The following is a 21,320-nucleotide window of genomic DNA, read 5'->3' on the forward strand; positions in this document are numbered from 1 at the left end:
GGGATACTCTTTTAACATTTGGGTAAGGTGACTCCCGACCCTGGAAGACCCTCTGTTGTCAGTCTGTTGTGTTGGGTGAATGAGGGCATGGTGGCCAGCCTTTGCTTGTCTGCTTATCATTACTATTTGTATTTCTTTTGTTGCAGTTCTGGCTTCCAGCTTGCTTCTCAAGCTTGCTCAGTCTCTGCCCGGCTCATGGGTTCAATGAAGCCCCATGAAGTCTCTCATCTCTGAGCTTTCTTCTCTGTTTGCTCTCATCCCTCCCCTTGGTCACTTTGTTGAGTTTTGCAAGAATTCAAGCATCTTTGGGGTATGGATAATATCGTTTTATGCTGTTCTACTTTATTAAAATACTAGTTCTGGAGTTAGGTTATGGTCTTCCTTCTCCTGATTCAAGCAGGCTTATTTAAAAAGTTTCTTCAAATCTCTGTCCTAGCTTAAAAGGATACCTAACTCTAGGACAGAGGGGTGGGGTGGGGTGGGGCAGGGTGGGGAACAGTATAGGAAAAGACACTATGTGCTTTAAAACAGCTAAAAAGCAGACTGTTCCCAATAGAAATTATTGTTTATCTCATACTCATTTTCTTGGTTTTATTTAACTCTTTAAAACTTTTGCTAAATATAAACTTCTCAAGATTTGTAAGACCATTATGTAACTTTTGTACCTTAAGATCTATAAACATATTGCATATGGTTAAAAATCTGTAAAGAGTACATACTAAGAATAAACAGGCGGTTTGCCTTTGTAGCAGTGGGAAAGCTGTTATATATAATGAGTGAAAACTCCAGATATTGTCTAACAGCCTCTTAGAAAAAATTTCTTACAACAAATGGTAAATTTATCTGTTACTATTATGTCTCATGTTATTTAATTTTTTTTAATCAAAAGGATTTCTGTAAAAATGAAAAAAAAGGATGGCTACAAAAAATGTCCCCCCATTCAAGGCCATGGATATTCAAAACTCTTGCCCTGAAATGTAACCTTTCTTTCTCTGAGGATCAGTAAGACCATTGTGTGTGTGTTGGGGGACAGGGAGATAACCTGAGCAAAAAAGGTTAATTTAACAGGAATAAAACTATAAAACCTAATCTTGTAAAAGCTGCTAACTTGCTGTAAACTTTTTAAGATAATTAGGACATACAATTCAATTGTAAGTCACCTTATTAATGACTGAATTCTTTAATGTATTCAGAACTTGTGTTTGTAGTCAGGCTAAGTACAAATGTAATTCATTTACAGGGCAAGCTTTACTTAGCTTTTTGTATATATTTTCAAGAGTAAGCCTAAAACAAGTAGACAAGTAACTAAAAACAAGTAAAATTTGTTTAAAATCAGGTGTACTTAATAGATAGCCCTCAAAACTGATGGTATTTAAAATGTTCATTTAACAAAAAGGCTTCCCATGATAGACAAAAATTCTAGCTCCTAACACCACTACCTGGATTATGGTAGTGCCAACCACTGGGAAAAACTATACCATGCCTTGCCTACTGCCAGGATTCTGCCCAAAGTGTGGACAAGCAGGCCATTAGATAATGGACTTCTTCATTTTGCTTTGCCAAGGTGCCATTCTCTCAAGTTCCTCATCTACAGGAAAGTATCTTAGACCTTCTGGGTCTGGCAGCCAAAGGCTGATTCTGCCTTGTGTGGCACTCAAAGAGTTAATGCTGTCCTGTGTGATGGCTGAGGACTGATGCTGCTCTGGTGCCACCCTGGGAACTCTGCTCCCAGAGACCAACAAGATCATACAGAGATGACGACTTCTCCTCCTCCTCCTCCTCCTCCTCCTCCTCCTCCTCCTTGTTCTTGTTCTTCTTGTTCTTGTTCTTCTCCTCCTCCTCCTCCTTCTCCTTCTCATTCTTATTATTATTATTTGGTTTTTCGAGACAGAGTTTCTCTGTGTAGCTTTGTGCCTTTCCTGGATCTCACTCTGTAGACCAGGCTGGCCTTGAACTCACAGAGATCACAAACAAAAATGTAAGAGACTTATTATTAATTATAAATGCTCAGCCAACAGCTTAGGATTGTTACTAACTAGCCCTTACATTTTAAATTAACCCATATTTCTTATCTATGCTCTATCATGTGGCAGTACCTTCTTTCAGAAGGACATGTTTATCTCCTCTTTCTCTGTGTCTGGCTTGAGACTTCTCCTGATGCTGCCCTCCTTCTTCCCAGTGTCCTCTCAGTTTGGCTCTCCCCCCTAACCTCTTTCTGCCAATCAGAGTAATACATATTCGCAGTGTACAAGAAGGATCATTCCACAGCATCTGCCATCTTGATTAATAAAATGATCATTTGGTTTATACTTTCTGTACAAATTTGTTCTTCTGATATTTTGGTGGTGCTGATAGCTAACTGTATCTTTTTCAGTTTAGCAGTAGCTGCTTGGTCAGTCCATTTCATATATGAAAATTAGGCCTTGCTTTTTCTAGATCTACTAGGTACCCTGGTAAGAAAAGGTAAATTCACGACAGATTTGCCTTGCTGACAGAATTTACATTAAAAAAGGTAATATATGATATTAGGATTTCAGAGGATCAGAGTACTAACATGTTAATCAGTAGAGTTCTAATAAACTTTTAATCTAGCCCTGGCAAAACACTGGCTACTATTATCATAGTCATAAGGCTCAAAAGTTTAAACTTTTTTTGGTTATTTTCTAAATATAAACTTAAAAGTACTTATCATCATGCTGAAAACATCTCTGAGATACACACACACACACACACACACACACACACACACACACACATTATTTTTTTGTGGGGGAGGAATCCCCAAAATTTTGCTATGGCTGAAAGACATGAGCCTACTCCAGCTGTTTACAGACACTTGTCAATTGCTTTTTCCTACAGTGAGGATTTCAATGCAGAATACAGAAGACAATGATCATGCTAAATATATCTAAAACTTTTATCTTTTTTTTGAATTTTGGAAAATTCATGTATGCTTCAGAAAGTCATGACTTGGATCCACCAGTTACAGGTCAAGTGGACTCCAGGTTAGTGCCCTGTCATGTTAGTCAGCTGTCTGTCCCTGAAGGTGGACTTTCTCTTTCCTCTGGCCTTCCCAGGACCACAGGCCTCAAAGTTTCAAATCTAAGGATTTCCCCTAAGCTATTAGCATTAACTTCTGCCCCTAGTTTCTTTCTGTGCCATCAGATTTCCACTTGGCTGACAGACATACTCCAGGTATCAGCTGTGGACTACAAACTTCTCTGAAGTGGTTTGGTCCTATAAAACCCAAGATCCCTGAGCTTGCTGAAAGCTGATGTAAATCAATCCAGCCAATATGACTGTTGCCTGTCTCTTCAGGTTGAGTCAGAGAATCAAATGCTTCTGATGAATGCTCCACAAATTACCCGAATCCTCTCCCAGTCTTTGACTAATATTTCAGCCTTCATGGGCCTTGAGAATGATATCCTATTTTCATCTGCAAAGCAGTTACAGAAAAGGGTATGTTTCTCTTATCTTTAAAATCAGGCTGGAATGTTAGATCCAAAGGAAACTAGTCCCCTCTGCCAGAAAGAGCCACTTTCCCTCTCTCTGGTAGATTTCAAAACAAGCTGGAGAGAATAAAGCATCTTTGACAAATGTTGCTGGGAAAGTGGATGTCCACATGCTGAAGAACCAAGTCAGACTCATCTCTATCACCTTTCATGAAACTAAAACTTAACTCCAAGCAGATCAAAGACCTAAATGTGAAACCCCAAACACCAAGAACTGCTAGAAGAAAACATAGGCAGCACCTTATGGGATATTGGCATTTCTTAGGAAAGAACTTTCTGAATAAGACTCCATTTGCCTAACAACTAAGGTCAACAATCGACAAGTGGGTCTTCATAAAACTAAAATCAGCTTGAGGAATATCACAGAATGGGACAGATTCTTTGCCGGCTATACATCTGACATAGGATTAATATCTGAAATATACAAATACTTCAAAACACAAAGAGCCAAAACAAATAAAGATTGGCCTGGGACCCAAACAGAGAGTTCTCAAAGAGAGAAAAAATTGGCTAAGCGATCTCTTGAAGAATATTCATCATCTCTAGTAATTAGGGAAATGTATGTTAAGACAGCTTTCAGTCCGCGGTGGTGGCCCACACTTGGGAGGTGGAACCAGGCAGATCTTTGTAAGTTCAAGGCCAGCCTGGTCTACAGAATGAGTTCCAGGACAGGCACCAAAATTACAAGAGAAACCCTGTCATGAAAAAAATAAATAAATAAAATCCAACCCCCCCCCCCAAACAAACAAACAAACAATAAACCAAACCAACAAACAAAAAAGCCAGCTTTGAGGTTTTAATTTTACTAATTCAAAATGGCAAACATCACTTGAATAACAGACAACAGACGCTGGAGGGAACATGGTGAAAAGATCCCTCTTTCACTGTTGGTGATACTGCAAACTTAGCCGGCCCACTCTAGAGCTCAATGTGGAGAATCCCCACAAAGCTAAACATATACCACCCAGCTATGCCATTCCTTGGCATATGCCCAAAGGACTTGAAAAGTGTCACATATGCTAGCTCAGCCATATGTATTTTATATTTTATCTTTTAAGAATTTCATACAATATATTTTTAAGATTTTAGTTAAAATATAATTACAACATTTCCCCCTCTCCTTCCTCTTATCCATGTTTCCCTGGAATTCACAGCTTCTTCTTTTTTAACATTGTTGCATATAATATGACTGAATAAACATATAAATATAACCTGCTGTGTCTACTCAGTGTTACCTTTGTGTATGTTTCTGGGTATAACCTTGGGGCTTTTCCCTGGGAAAGACTAATTCTCCCTCTCAGCAGTTAATTGCCTATGCCTCTTCATCTGCGTTGCGATTTCAGTTGGTGTTGGAATTGTTCACTTCTTGTTTAGGAAGCTGTGCTGTTGAGGTTTTATGGATGCTGCTTCCCTATTTTAGCTAAAAGGCACAATCTCACAGCGTATTTCCTTGTTTTCTGGCTCCTGCCATCTCTCTTCAGTGATGTTCCACAAGCCTTGGGTAGAGTATTTTTGTGGTGAATGTGTTAAATGGGGCTGGACATTATTATTTGCATTTTGAGCAGTTGTGGCTTTCTGTAATGATTTTTTTCTGCTGTAAAAAGCAGCTTCTTTGATGAGGGGTGACATCTACCCTTATCTATGGGTACTAGGATAAGTATGTAGAATGTAGTTAAGAATTACACTAGTGTAGGAAAGTGGTGGTGGTATGGTCTCCTCTAAGATCCATGGCCTCATTAGCCATATGGTTGGTGAGGTTTATAATACTAGGCATAATTTCCTTCTTGTTAAGTGGGACTTTTATCCAATTAAAGAGCTGTTGGTTATCAACAATGATGTAAGTACTGCATTGTACTTTTAGTGGTGTCTTGCCATGCTGGCCATTGTGTGGTTCATAGGAATGATACCTGGGTAGGACTGTTGATTGATTCCCTCTCTTGGCAACTTGCATATCATTTTTCAGATATTATGAAAGCTAGTCCTCAGGAAGAGGCTTTTGAGTCATTTGTAGTGCTAGTCCTCCAGTTCTTGTGTCCAAAGTGCAGGGTGTCTTCAACAGTCAAAACTTACCTTCAACTTTTGGGAGGCACCCAAGGGCAACAGTCCCTTGTATTCCCCTGATCAACAGCTTGAAAGGAGGTTTCTCATGCTTGGCATTAGCATTTTTGTTAGTCCATGACTCTTGGGGGGATTGTTATCCCAAGTGCTATAATATCATGAAAAAAAATATGCACTCACATGTATTATAAGGAATTTTTTTTAAAGGACAGTGTTCTACAATAGAAGGTTACAAAACCAGAAAGGAGATCATGAAAAGGGAAGAAGAGATATTAAGGGAGGTGGAAATAACAGATAGGAATTGAATACTTGTTATAGGAAAGCTGATGAGGGACAAATCTAGAAGAAAGGGAACCAGCTGGAAGAGAATATAGTGGGGGAGGAGAACAAATGAGAACAAAATTTAATGACACCTGTCTTAGTTAGGGCTTTTAGTGCTGGGAAGGGACACCATGATCAGGACAACTCTTATAAAGAAAATATTTAATTGGGGTGGCTCCTTTACAATTTCAGAGGTTTAGTCCATTATCATCATGATAGGGAACATGGTGATATGCAGTCAGACTTGGTACTGGAGAGGTAGATGAGAGTCCTACATCTTACAGGCAACAGGAAGTCAACTGAGACACTGGGTAGTATCCTGAGCATAGGAAACCTCAAAGTCCATCCTCACAGTGACACATTGCCTCCAACAAGGCCATTGCCTACTCTGACAAAGCCACACCTCCTAATAGTGCCATTCCCTATGATATTATGGAGCCAATTACATTCAAGCTATCACATTCTACTCTTTGGCCCTCAAAGACTTTGAGCCATATCTTAATGCAAAAATGTATTTGGCCCAACTTCAAAAGTCCCCATAGTCTATCACAACAGTGTTTAAATTCTAAAGTGCAGTCTTTTCTGAGATTCATGCAATCTCTCAACTATAATCCCCTGTAAAAATCAAAATAAAAAACAGATCCATACTTCCAACATATAATGGCACAGGATATACATTACCATTTCAAAACATAGGGAAGGGAGCATAGAGAGGAAATATTGGACCAAAACAAGATAGAAAACCAGCTGGGCAAACTCCAGACTCTGCATTTCCATGTCTGATACCAAAAACATTCTTCAGATCTCCAACTCCTTTCAGCTTTGTTGAGTGCAACACACTTCTTTCTTTTGGACTGGTTCCACTCCCAGTTGCAGCTTTCCTCAGTAGATATCCCATGACTCTGGCATCTCTAACATCTTGGGGTCTCCAAGTCAAACCAGGCTTCAACTTCATAGCATCACAAAATGGCCTTTCTACTTAGCCTCCACTCAGGGACACCCCTGACACATGCCTGTCTTCAGCGACTTTCCGTCACCCATTTCTTCTATCCTTAACTTTAAAGCCAGAACCATGTGACTGAAGCTGCCAAGTTCTGCTGCTTGCTGGGGCTGGGACATGTTCCCCTCATTCAATTTCATCTTCACCAGCCTTTTGTCTTTCATTGCCTAAGCTTGGTTGTCCTGAAACTTGCTCTGTAGACCAGGCTAGCCTCAAACTCAGAGATCTGCCTGCCTCTGCTTTCCTAGTGCAGTGCCCCACCAGACCTGATCTAAGCTTTTCTTTAGTTCCTTTTCACAAGTTGGAAACTTACCTGGGTGGGACACTATAAAGCTCCAGGTTATTTGTGGTAAATAGAGAGGAGGGATATGTTTAGTACTCTCATCCTGAGGATCCACATTTCTTTCTGGCCATGTGGACTGTTTCAAGAGATCTCACTCTAGCTCTCCATGCTCTGTTGTTTTTTTTTTTTTTTTTTCCAGGCCTTGAGTATCTTATTACTTATCAATAACAATCTAAAAATCAGTCATTTTCTGTGTAGACAGTGGCATGTATCACACATGACTAAGTTATATCTAGTCAGTCATAGAGATTAATTTGTAAATAATGCAATTGGCCTTGGTAGAAGTCCCCTCATCTGTTAGGAGGATATTCTCTTCAAAGTGAAGGACAAGATAAGAGAGTTAGGGTACCTGGGTTTATTGACTCCATTGCTTGATAGCTATTTGCTCATTGTTTGTGCTTAGTTGTTTTATCCTAAATATCTTGGGGGAAACTTACAGTATACTTCAGTTAGTATTTACTTTTTATAGTAGTCATGGATCATTGGTCTGAAATTACTTCCTAATTACTTTTAAATCTTTAAATACAGTTTTAGCTTTAAAATTATATTTTTTATTTAAAACTATTTCTTTGTTCTATAATAATTTGTCATATCTTAACAGGACAAAGTAATGTTTCTAAGCTTTCCTAGATTCATAACATTTTTTTCACATGAATAAGCAATATATTAACATATAAGCTTTATTTCTGGTCATATTATTCACAGAAAAGAGAAGAAAATTATTATGTCATAATAGATCACAAATAGGCCCATTTTAGTAGATGATCTATTTTAGTAACCATTGAGTCAACCCCACTAATATTTGCTGGTCTACAAGTATAAATATAATTTAATTAAGCAAGTCATATAAAAACAAAGGTTTACACATGAATTAAAGGCATCTTTCTCCGTATTTAGGAAGATTCAATGAAGCTCAATTGCAATTGAACTGTGATAACCTATGAAATTTACATCTTGAGTTTGAGACTGGGTGCAAGCTTGGTAGCAGAAGGCACCATTTCTTCCTGTGTCTGTAGAAAACTGATTCTGACACTGCTGGGTAATGTAGTAATGTAGATAATGTAGTAATGCTTAATCAAATAATTTTCCCAATTTCTGATTATTCTTTGAAGCTCTTTTCCTTTTGGGGGTAGTACTGTTTTAATATTTGTGGTGATATTTTATTTGTGCTGAAATGTGATTTTCTTATTTGTATATTAATAAATAAAGTTTGACTGGAGATCAGAGGTCATAGTGAGCCATAAATAGAAGTCAGGTGGTGGTAGCACACACCCTTAATCAGTTCATATGGTAGGCCGAGTCTCTGTGTGTTCAAGGACACAGCCAAGTGTGGTGACACATGCCTTTAATCCCAGTAGCAGCCACAGAGACCTGGAGGTCTGTATAAACAGGCAGTAATGAGGAAGTGATGTGGCTGGACTTAGAGCCAATGAGAAGGCAGAAAAGGAAGGCCATAAAGGTGCAGTTAGACAGGAAGAAGCTCTCTTGAGAAGCTACGTCAAGGTGGTGAGCTGAGGTTAGTTGGTAGCTATTGCTCTGATCTCTATGGCTTGCACCTCTGTATTTGGCTCTGTGTTTCTTATTTAATGAGACTGTTTAGAAATTCATCTACAAATATTAGTGTCCAGATGGAAACACAATAAACATTAGCAAAATAATGTAGTAGATGGGTAATTATTATGGATTTTTCTAATGAATAAATCATGTCTACTGAAGGTATATGGTAAAGCTTAAATATAGAATTGTTTTATAGCTAACAAATAATATATTTTTGCTAAGTTCATCTGCAGAGAAATTCTGTATATAATTTATTTAGTATAAAATTTTGAAAGATAAAATGCAGCCTCTTTTCTAAATAATGGCTAGACATGTATTTCTAGACTTTTTTTTCCCCACAAGGAGGTTGGAACTGAAATCATGATGCTGACCTCTGAGCTGCCACAGAGCATCCCATTAGTGCTTACGCTGATGCACCTTGAGACTTCTAATTCTTCCCAAGTCTATTTCCATATTTAATGATGGAAAGATGAGGGGTAAAAGTCACACAGTCCCCTCTTCATTCATTTAATTGTCAGTCAGAGTGGCAGTCAGTAATTCTTTTTCAAATTTTATTACAGCATTCACTTAAAGTGTTACAGCCCCATGCTGAGTTTGCTTCAATTAAGTCATATTTTATTTGTTAATAACTTTCCACAGCGACAGTGACCTTGAAATTGGCATTGGAAACAATTCTTAAAGTAAAAGCTCATGTGATTGAGAATTAAATGTGCATCAATTTATCCTTTGTTTTTTTGTTTTTTAAGCTTTCCAGTTAAATTTAAAATTGAACGTTTAACTGAATACTATAGAAATTAGTGAGCTACATTGTTAGTTGTTAGTTCACCTGGTTTAAATAAAATGCCCTTTATTGTTCATACAGGAAAATTATTTTGCTCATGTCTTTTGTGTGTGCCTGTCTGTTTATTCACATGTGTATGTATGTATGTATATATAAAGGATTTCATTTTGAAGGGTTCAGAGGTTGAACCATAAAATCTCAGTAATGAAATTTACTTGAAGAATGCTTCTTGGACATAATTCTACTCAAGGTCCTGAATTGTATTGAAATAATTCTTTGTTAGGGGTGTAGTTCTGTGATAGAACACTTATGTAGCACATGTAAGGACCTAGACCCTATCTCTTAACACTCTGGGGTGGTGGTTAACATTATTATTATTATTTTTTTTTTGGAGGCAGGGTCTTACTGTGTAGCCCAGGCTGGCCTCGAACTCACAGAGATCTACCTGGCCCTGCCTCCTGGGTGCTGGGATTAAAGGTGTGTGCCACCTCCGCCTGGCCTAATTTTTCTTTTTTACAAATCTATAGGATAGCATAAATATATTAGACACATTGCTGTGTGCAATGCAAATATCCAAGATATTCAACATGGCCATAAGTTTGGATTATTACTAGGACATGTCTATACAATTATGAAGTTCTGCCTCATTTTTAATTAAAAACAAAATGCAATGTAAGTGGGAAATGATGGTTTTTCTACCATTAGAACTTACCCTGTAATTTGAACTTTGGCTTCCACATTGCCTTGGATGCAGAGCATCCTGTGTCCAGCATATCTACATCTAGTTTTCTCAAGAATCATCAGAATAACTGTCACAATATTGGATGCTTGTGTTTAAGTGACCCTTTTTAATAACCTCAAAGGGATGATACCAAGAAAATAACATCAAGTACTTCCTCTAGGTAAAAGGTGAAAGTTACCCTCACACATAAGGAGTTTGCCATGGGTTAGAATGAATGTACTTTCAAATAAAAGCTTCAATTTTTAGTTAAAGTGTAGACATTGGTTTTTGAGAATACAGCCACCAGTAAGCCATTTTGAAGAACTTGGAAAGTAATTTACGTAACCTTGTTTTGTTTTAAGGCCTTAAGATACCTTTTCTTATTTCCTTTTGTGTTAGGCTTTCTGATTTTTGTTTTTGCTATCCTAAAGAGTCCCCATAGCACACACTCACACACACAATATTACAGAGCTTGGTAGATAGCTCTTTCACTTTTTATTCATAGACTTTACTTTCAAGGATCTGATAAGAGGCTGAGATTCATCATCATATATCAGTTGGAACCCCTGCTTGTAATGACAATAATAGCAATATATCTTCCTTTGATGTAATGCTTTATGGGACTGATTCACCCATCACTTATGGTGTTAAGGCTGAATGCCCACAGTGAAGAAAAGAGGATTCTCTCTCTTTGTGTTATAATTCATAAGAAGGTATCTGCAGCTTAGTCATACAAGCACACTGAGACACGTATCGTACTAGATTCTAGAAGTAATAATGATGAATCCGTCTACATATATAACATCACATTTCCTAGGCTTCATCAAATGGCAGGAACAAAAAAAGGAAGACTAATAATAGTATCCTTCAGAAATCAATGTTCATCTTTTTTATCTTGGTAGAGGACCTCTAGCCTTCTGTAGAGTTTCCTTTCCCGGGGGTTTCCTGAAGTCTTTGGGGGCTCTCTTCTGAGCTTCCTCTGTAAGCCTGTTTGCACTGAAAACAGCTTCTGCTCCACCAGGCCCTGCAGTCTTTGCCAAACGGTGCTTTCTGCTGACCAGTACAACCAGTGTGATCTACCACAGCTATGACAATACCCATCTTATATACTTTTGCTATTATGCTCTATTAGAAGAACCGAAATAACACTGGCTTTTTATCAATGCTTTTTTGTTTTAAGTCAGGGTCTCAGTATGTTGTCCTGGTTGGCATTTAACCCATAAAAATTCGAGTACCTCTACTTCCTGAGTCCTGGGATTAAAGGTGTGCCCCACCACGTGTGACAATTTTTCTTGGCACTGCTTGAAAAAAGTTATTTTTTAAAATTCTAATGTTTTTGAGTATTTAATAAACTAGTATTGTATTTACATAAATTCCACCCTTCCCTCTTCTAACTTTTCCCGTTTCACCAATTCCCTCTCAAATTGATGACCTTTCCTTTGTTACTTACACACACACACACACACACACACACACACACACACACACACTACTGAATCATTTAGTGTTACTTAGGAGTAAATGTATTTAGATCTGACAACTTGGGGTTGGGCCTTGTGACATTTCCCCTCTTCACAGTGTTGTCGTTAGGAAGGTCTGGGCAACTAGAGTGTTCGGGTTTTCTGATTGTAGACTCCTTGTCCTGCCTAGAAGGTACTGTTTGGTAGCAGGTATTCTGGTTTCTTATTTTACCATCTTTCTGCCCTGTTTTCTTGGAGCCTTAGATACAGGGGCTGTGTTGTATAACACTTGGGCTAGACACCCCACAATCACTTATTCTCTGCTGTTGACCAGTTGAGGATCTCTCTTATCCTCTATTTGCTGCACAAAGAAGTGTTGATGATGGATAAGAGCTAGACTTTCATGTGGATATAATGGAAAGCATTTGTGATATAGTTAGCCATTATATTGGTTTAGGGAAATGAAGGTAGGAAGTGCTCCCCTAGGCTCTATGACTTCTCTAGCCATGGGTAGTGGACTGGATTTACAGTCCCAGGCATGAATTAATTCCCTTCTATTGACTGGCCCTTAAGGCCAATTAGATGGATGTTGGTTATCCTCAGGATAAAAGTGCCACTGTGGCTCCATTAGAGATATCTTACTGGGCTGCCTATTGCTGCGGTTTGTCTTAGGCTTTAGGGCTGGGTAGGGCTTTTTCCATCAGCAGCTAGCATAGCATACTCAGATACTATGAGAGCTAGTTCCTCAAGGAGGGAGTGTTTAAGGTCAGTTCCACCTTGATAATAAAACAAGTTATTTAATTTTTTCCTACTGTAAGATACAGGCATTAACCCACTGAAGACTTCAAATTCAGGCATCAGAGAATACTCAGTACTTGATGTTAGGGTCCGAGAGAAGCCCCCAAGAAAGACCAACAGTCATATGCAATCTAGCAAGAGCGTTTATTTCCAGCTTGTTGGGTGACAAATAGAGACCCCCCCCCCCCCCCAAGAAGGCCACAAGTTCCTTTTAAGCAGAGTTAGGGGAGTTCCAGGGAGGAGGGATTAATCTGGTGCTGATTGGTGGAGGAAAGATTAGTCTGGGAGCTGATTGGTGGGAGGCTGTAGTGGTTAGGGGCCTGTTGGTGGTGAGGGTCTAGTGTCTAGGGGCCTGTTGACTAGAGGGTAGGGAAAGCTATCTTTAGTTAGCAGAAGTCTGGGGGACATCTGCTGAGCCAGCAGAAGGGGCTTGGGGTTCTGCTGAGCCAGCAGGAGGCTGAGGGGCACCTGTTGATTGGTTTTGCCCCTAAATTGTGGTTTTCCTGAAAACTGCTTGCTCAGCTCCAGCCCGTTCTAGTGAACCAAAACTAAGGCCTGGTCCATGTGAGGGGAGCCTGTCATGGCCCTGGTTTGGCCACCTGGTCTTCTCGTCTGGCGTTGCTGTTGCTCTGTTTTAAGATTTCCTTACTAGCTTGGTCACGGTGATAGTGGATTCCCAGAGTTAGTTCTCATAGCCACTTTCCTATTGGTTTGCTGCTTTAGATGGGAGACATCCCCAAACATGTCTGAATCCTGCCTGAATGTAGCTGGTGTTGTGTGACACCGTTCCTGGGGTGATGTAAACAGACAGCTACCCACCCCAGACAGAGAACCAAGGACAGGCCAAAGTAGGGATCCTCCTAAAGCCTAATGTGGTGAAGCAATGAGTTTTCCTGAGGTTACTCACAGGTGTGTGGTGAGGGCTCACCTACAAAAGGAAAATGGTGCAAAGACAGCTGCATCACCCAAGGCCCACCCCAGTATGGGGATAGCTCAGGATACCTGGAGTGTGCTTCCAGCCTGCAGGCAGGGAAACAGGCTGGAGAGTGTCAGGCAGATTAGTTGACTTAAACTCTTTCAGGCAGTTCTGTGGCCCTCCTCCAGTCTGCTCGACCAGTCTCTGTTTCTTCTAGGTGGTTGTTTCATCTCTGTCTGTTCTAGGCAGCACAGCTTGTGTGAGGGTCTCTCAGCAGTCCTTACTGCTTGTATTCACTTGGGAAAGGAGGGCCCTAGTGAGTCTGTTCAGTTTCAGTGACTTCCCAAGGCTATTGAGTTGTTTACTTCGTGAGCTTAATGAGCTTCCCTGCAGAACAGAATGTAGAACATGCTGTTGTTTTCTTGCCTTTTCACACCCTGTGTCTTTACAAGCTTCCTCCTTTGCACACCCTGCTGTTTCCTCTCTCCTTTAACATCCTGTCTCTTAACAAGTTTTTCTCGAAGAGGAAAGGTTTTAATCTCAGAGGAAACTGTCACACAACAGCTGGTGACTCAATTTTTCCACACTCAGCTCTTGTGTCCAGATGCAGTGGCTTCTTGAATGTTGCCTCTCTCACTAGAAATCGCTGCCTATTCATTACCAAAGAGTCCACCATCATCTCCAGCCTCTGCCTTTATGCAGTGTTAACAGAGTTCAGATGCAGTTCTTTTCACAGACAGCGGGGCCTTTTCTGTTGGCGTACATGTTCTGGAAATCCTTCAAAGTGTCTGATGTGTGTCTGTTTTATACAACCCTTGAAGTTGGGTGAGGTGCACTGAAATTGTGCTTTGTGCTACTAACATTTCTATCTGTTGCATTGACATTGTTTGTAATGATAATTGATAGTTTGTTACAGTGTGTTTAAATAGTAAGTCATCTAGAACACTTGATACACTGTTTTATGTAGTTAAGCTATATGTTATAGGGATTTTATTCAATATATAGTAATATGTAGTAGTCAAGCTTATTTAAACTGTTTCATGGTCTGGAGAGATGCTCAGTGGTTAAGAGCACTGGTTGTTCTTTCAGGAGACCTAGGTTCAATTCCCAGTACTCACATGGCAACTCATAATTGTATTTAACTCTAGTTCCAGCTCCAGGAGAACCAGTGTCTCTTCTGGCTCCTCAGGAACTGCATGCGTGTGGTACATAGATATAGATGCAGGCATAACAACAAACACATAAAACAAGACCCCCATACTTTTTAATTAAAATTTTAAAATTTATTTTGCATACTAACCACGGTTTCCCCTCCCTCTTCTCCTCCCGCTCCCCTCCCTCCACCTCCTTTCCATCCCCTCCATCCACTCCTCAGAAAGGGTCAGGTCTCCCATGGGAGTCAACAGTGTATGGCAAATGAAGTTGAGGAAGGACTAAGCTCTCCCCCATCACTGCATCAAGGCTGAGCTAGGCATCTCACCATAGGGAATAGGCTCCAAAAAGCCAGCTCATGGACCAGAGACAGATCCTGGTGCCACTGCTAGGGGCCCCACAAACAGACCAAGCTACACTGCTGTTACCCACATGTAGAGGGTCTGGATTGGTCCCATGAAGGCTCCCTAGCTATAGATCTAGAATCTGTGAGCTCCCACGAGCTCAGGTCAGCTCTCTCTGTGGGTTTCCCCATCATGATCTTGACCACTCTTGCTTATATAATCCCTCCCTCCTATCTTCAACTGGACTCCCAGAGCTAGGCCCTGTGCTTGGCTATGGTTCTCTGCATCTGCTTCCATCAGTTGCTGGATGAAGGTTCTATGATGACAATCACTTGTAGTCACCAATCTGATTAAGGAGAAGGCCAGTTCAGGCTCCCTCTCCACTATTGCTAGGGGTCTTAGCTGAGTCATCCTTGTAAATTCCTGGGAGTTTCCCTGGCACCAGGGTTCTCCCTAACCCTATAATGGCCCCCTCTATTAAGATATTTCTTTTGTTGCTCTCCCTCTCCAGCCCTCCCCCAATTGGACCATCCCGATCCCTCATGTTCCCATACCCTCCCTTTCACTGCCCCCTCCCCTCTTGCCCCCAGTTTACCCAGGAGATCTCATCTATTTCTGCTTCCCAGCGCAATCCATGTGTCCTTCTTAGGGTCTTCCCTGTTACCTAGCTTCTCTGGGGCTGTGGATTGTAGCCTGGTTATTCTTTGCTTTACATCTACTATGTACTTATGGGTGGGTACATACAGTGTTTAAGACCACCATATCTTATAAAGACAGCTTTAAGATGAATTAACAATAAGTAATCTAGATCTTCTACCTTCAGTTAAAACAGTTAAAAATTTTAAATGGTTTATTTCTTATAGAATTTATTTACTGTGAATTTATATATTGAGTGTTTTGTCTGCTTATATGTACACTGAATGAGTGGAGTGCCCACAGAGGCCATAAGAGAGCCTTAGATCCCCAGAAACTGAAGTTACAGATGTTTGTGAACTGCTGTGTGGGTACTGGAAACTGAACCCAGATCCCAGAGCAGCAACTGCACCTAACCACTGAGCCATCTCTCCAGGCTTCTTAAATTATTTCATAAAGAGGAATGCATCACAACAAGAAAAGAGAGCCCTTGGGATGGTATTCACTGTCCTTACTGCATTATATTTTCTTGTTTTAGTTGCTGGTGAAACCAGTGCTTTAACTTTTTGTAGTTCATGCTTCAATTTGACATCTATTCTTATCAATGTTAGAGGAAAAATGTTGGTTGTCTTTTTCCTGACATAAATATTTTCTTTGGTATTAAAAGAATAATCGTATCCTCATATATTAGCAATATTATGAACTAGGACAGTGTTTATTTTGTTTTTACCTCCTTTTTATTCTTATAAAACTTTACATGAATATATTTTAAATATAATGTAGGTAATTGCCCGAGATCTCTTGGTGGTGTTTGTGTTTTCTCAATCTCTTTCTTTCCCCCCAGAGCTGAGGACCCAACCCAGGGCCTTGCGCTTGCTAGGCAAGTGCTCTACCACTGAGCTAAATCCCCAACCCAAATTTTATTTTATTTATTTATTTATTTACTTATTTATTTTTTGGCTTTTTTGAGACAGAGTTTCTCCGTGTAGCTTTGGTGCCTGTCCTGGATCTCGCTCTGTAGACCAGGCTGGCCTCAAACTCACAAATATCCATCTGGCTCTGCCTCCCGAGTGCTGGGATTAAAGGCATGCACCACCACCGCCCAGCTCAATCTCTTTAATTAATGTATTTTAAATAACTTTTCCCTCTTTCTACATAATACATTTAGCCTCCTTGCAGAGGTAGAACTGTACTTCGTTTTTCTGGAGGCATTAAGTGTAGTACAAAAAGCAAAGTGCTCACAATGGTTCAGTGTGGACTAATGTTAGAAGCAGTTCTTGGAGAATCCTGGTTGACATAGGAGACAGATGGACAGAATCCAGCTTAAAGAGTCCTGATTTGACTGGTGGAATTTCTTTGACTAAGGATATCCTTGATGTGTAATTGCACCTCAGTCGATTTTAACAATGTTTTTTAAATTTGTCTCATGCTCTTTTTAAAATTTGTTCTTTATTTTAGGATTATCCTAAATCTGCTTTGAAATACAGAGGTACCAGTTTTGGCAATGCTACAGGAAGACAAGAATTGCTCAAATATTCAGGTCCTGGTCCTGGACAATATGATATCATCGAGTAAGTAAAAACAAATAGCAGTCAGGCATGGTGGTACACATCTGTGATTCCTGCACTTGGGAGGCAGAGGAAGGAAGATTGCTGCAAGTTCCAGACCAGCCTGGGCTCTGTAATGATTCCCAGGTCCTCAAGATTACAGAGTGAAACCCTGGAGAGAGAGTAAGAGTGGAAAAGACTTCTTAAGCATCATTAATATAGTTGCTTACTAAAAAGTATTGTATTAGTTTGGACTAGGCTATCCTGTTAAGAAAGGAAAATTAGTATGAAAAACTCCAAAGAGTATTATATTTTGAATAATCCTCAAGGAAACTATTGCCTTCTCATGAACCAGATTCTATCTCTTGGTTTATATACATTACTTCATTTAGTCTTCACAAGTCTCTTTGTAGTTACTATTATTTACCTATTTTATTAGTGAAAAATTCAAGCATCTGAGAACATAACATGTTTAAACTTATGTGACTGTTGAAATGTCAGAACTAGACTTTAACTGAGACCTGTTTGAGTAGACTTAGTCATTAAGATGTACTGTGCTTTTAAAATAGACAAAAGATCCTAGAATATCTTAAAGAAGGTAGGTCAGAATTCTGCATCCTTTGGCTTGTCTTCATTTTTTTGACTACATGACTGAGAAGACATTCTGAGTTAGTGAGACTCACGGACATGACATTCTTAGATATAAGAATAAGTGGTTGGTTTGAAAAGGAGTTGACACATAAATACCATCAGGAACTAGCTTTATTAGGAGAAAGGGCCATGGACCATTTTCAGGCCTTGAGATGAGAAAGCATTTGGAAGGAAATAGTAATTATGTTAAAACCATTGTTAACAGGGCCTTCAAGACAAAGAGATGCTTCCCTTTAAAAACTGGAAGAGCTTCATTAAAAGGGGTAGCTTAAAGTATGGATAAAAGAGAAAGATGCTGTGGATAGGATAGCATAGGGTAGCCAGAGAAGCCTTCTGTGAAATCCCTAGTACAGAGAAAATACCTGACTTTTAAAACCTTTCAGGGTTGCTGGGAAGTTTCATGTCCTTTGATTTAGTTCAAGAGCATACAGGACAAAGGACATGGAACATAAACTAGGGCTGTGGTCAGGCCATAGCACAACAGGGCTACTTGAACTGACTCCAGGAGAGCCGCAGATCCATCTGCTACTGCTCCGTATGGTTAGCTTTAGCTGGTGTTTTTCTTCTTAAACATTGTGTATTTGTGAGCCTCCCTCTCTCCCTACACCAGAGAAGAACTTTCCAGTTCTCTCCTCCCACTATTGGTTCTTGCTTGGTAGTTTAGTCATCCAGTTCATTTTATTTTTTTACTATTTATCTACTTTTATGCTATTTTTAAAAAAGATTTATTTATTTATTTATGTATACAGTGTTCTGCCTACGTGCCAGAAGAGGGCACCAGATTGCATTATAGATGGTTGTGAGCCACCATGTGGTTGCTGGGAATTGAACTCAGGACCTCTGGAAGAGCAGCCAGTGCTCTTAACCTCTGAGCCATCTCTTCAGCCCCTTTATGCTATTTTTAAAACCCTTTAAAAAAAAAATTCCGCATTTTACCTCTTTCCACTTTATTTTCCCATGTTGAACTGCAGGCTGGAGCCTACACTGTCTTCCTGACACTATCCTTATTTTCTGCTTTTTGATTTGCTTGCCTGCGTCACTATATATTTTATTTGGAGTTGTCTTGGTTCATTCTGCAGCAGACATTTTCTGTTAAATATTTTCCTTCTATGTTAGACATTATTGAGTTAGAATTCTTATGAGAGATTTTACACATAACAAAGGGATGATTGGCCACTTTGAATGGGGAGGTGCATTTATAATCCTCTATGGGAAAGAAATGGACATGAGTAATACATAACAATTTAATATAACAAATGGACATCTATTTCATGGCTTCAAACTGAGTTTGAAGTTATGAAAGACAAGCTTATTTCTTAAATTGTGTAGAAATAAAATTAGTGGATATGTGAGCCAGAATGGCAAATGCACATTGAAATGCTAGCACAGAATACTGAAATTACTGGTAATTATTACATAACTTAAAGTTATATTTTTTGTTACCTATTTTAGTTTAATTTTATGTAGTTAGTATAGTTTTTTGAAATGTTGAATATTGAATATCTTTGAAGTTCTGTTCAATAAATAGGAAATATGGCAGGTATGGTTCATTTAAATATAATTCTAACACTGATTAATGCCCAAAGTTATTGTGGGTTTATAATGGGCCATGCATGGCACTAAATACTTCATAGATGTTTTCTACCCTTTTCATTGTGTTATAAAGGATTAGTTATTAATATGTCTAATTACAGATGAAGAATCTGAAGCTAAGAGGAAGGTGGCTTGTTTTAGATCTTAGAGCTGATAGGTGAGATTCCTGTTGGGCTGACTGACTTCAGGATTTGGGACTGTTAATTATTGCTTTATTTTTTTCTTCAAATTGTCTAATCCCAAAGAAAATAAAGTCACTTTTTCTTCTCAAAGACCTTTATGTTCTTCTGCTTACTGCTTTATGATATAAATAGAGAAGACTATTATTTCTTATTTTAGTCAGAGATTAAAATACCAAGGGATTTTGGATTTCAAAGACTTTTTTATGGTAAGTGGAATATCAGGAAACTGTTTTTGGTTACCTTTGATGATGTCAGTTCATGCTGCCATCCTCATATCCCATTTTCCTTACGGAATAATGATTAGAACATTTTTATAACAGTGCTCTGAATTTTAATTTCCTTCCTTTTCATGTGTGTTTGTATGTATGTGCATGTAAGCTCATACCCATGCTGAGGTCAGAGGACAGCTTGTAGGGATCCTATTCCTCTACCATGTGGACTGCAGGGAATTGAACTCAGGTTATCAAGCTTGACAGCAAAGTGCCTTTATCCTCTGAACCATCCTTGCAGCCCCAGTGCTCCAGATTAAAAAAAATAAAAGGAACCACATGGAAATGCATTTTCATTAGAATTTAAATGTATTGGCCCAACCTATTGAGCTTATCAAAGTCATCTAAAGCAGAACCTAACCTGTTACTGTAAAATATTATCTTTGCTTCTATAAATATTTGTGTATTTAAAATGGAAAACTCTTAAATTCTATCTGAATTTTCCCAAGGAAAAGGACATTACCTTGTGAAAATGTTAACATCAAGAAAGATCAACAGCAAAATTATTGTATATTTGTCCCACGACTTTATGAAGAAATAGTATTGCAGGAGGAAAAAAAGGTAAGTTGAAAGGAACATTTCATCTGTTTTCCATATTTCTAATATCACTGAGTCATTGTTATCAGATTGAAGTTCTTTCAAGTTTACAGTACTTGACACATGTCACTCCCTGAGATTCTCTTCCTTTTTGTTTTGAATTGTGCATATATGCACATAAAACTCATTTAGATGTATATTATGTTTTTAGATGTATATTTAAGTTTTTTATTTGAAAATTATAGGCAAGTAAAATTCTTATTTGTCCTGTATAGTATGTTTTAATTTAAGAGGTAAAGACTGTAATATGAAAATTTAAAAAGCAGTGCATTTAAAGGAAGGATGTGTGTTCCTCCATTGGAAAAACATCAGTAACTATTTCTGTAAGAATTATTTATTATTTATTGCATGTGCATTGGTGTTTCACCTGCATGTATATCTGTGTGAAGGTGTCAGATCTTGGAGTTACAGACAGTTGTGAGTTGCCATGTGTGTACTGGGAATTGAACATGGGTTCTTTGGAAGAGCAGCCAGTGCTCTTATCCACTGAGCCATCTCTCCAGCCCCTTCTGTAAGATTTTTTTTTCCCTCAAGATTTTGTTATTTGCTTAGACATAAACTAACAATGAAACATTTACCTAAAATAAGATATAATATTAGAAAAATATATAATCATAATAATAATGCATTTGTTTTAATAAAATAACAATTATAATTTTAAAAATCGATAGAAGTATTAACTTTGCTTAGTAGGATCTAATGGATATATCAAGTAGTTTTATAATATAGTTTAACAATATAACACCATAACAATATAGTTTACTCAAAAAAGGTTGAAAAAAGCTTTTGGCGTCTGTTAATATTTTATTTATCAGTGGAACTTCCTTATACATATACATAATCCTTTATCATCAAAATATATATTAACATCAGAAAATTATTTGC

At 38.7% G+C, this 21,320-nt stretch overlaps 1 protein-coding gene across 1 annotated transcript in view; it reads left to right on the forward strand.

The window, feature by feature from the left end:
• Nucleotides 1-21,320, forward strand: part of Stpg2 (sperm tail PG-rich repeat containing 2) — a 433,963-nt gene that overhangs the window by 17,233 nt on the left and 395,410 nt on the right. The window contains exons 5-6 of the mRNA XM_036189290.1: nt 17,055-17,167; nt 20,288-20,399. Coding sequence (XP_036045183.1) covers nt 17,055-17,167; nt 20,288-20,399 — 225 coding nt within the window. The remainder of the gene's footprint in view (nt 1-17,054; nt 17,168-20,287; nt 20,400-21,320) is intronic.

Source organism: Onychomys torridus, chromosome 6 (assembly GCF_903995425.1).
Source record: "Onychomys torridus chromosome 6, mOncTor1.1, whole genome shotgun sequence".
Lineage (NCBI taxonomy): Eukaryota > Metazoa > Chordata > Mammalia > Rodentia > Cricetidae > Onychomys > Onychomys torridus.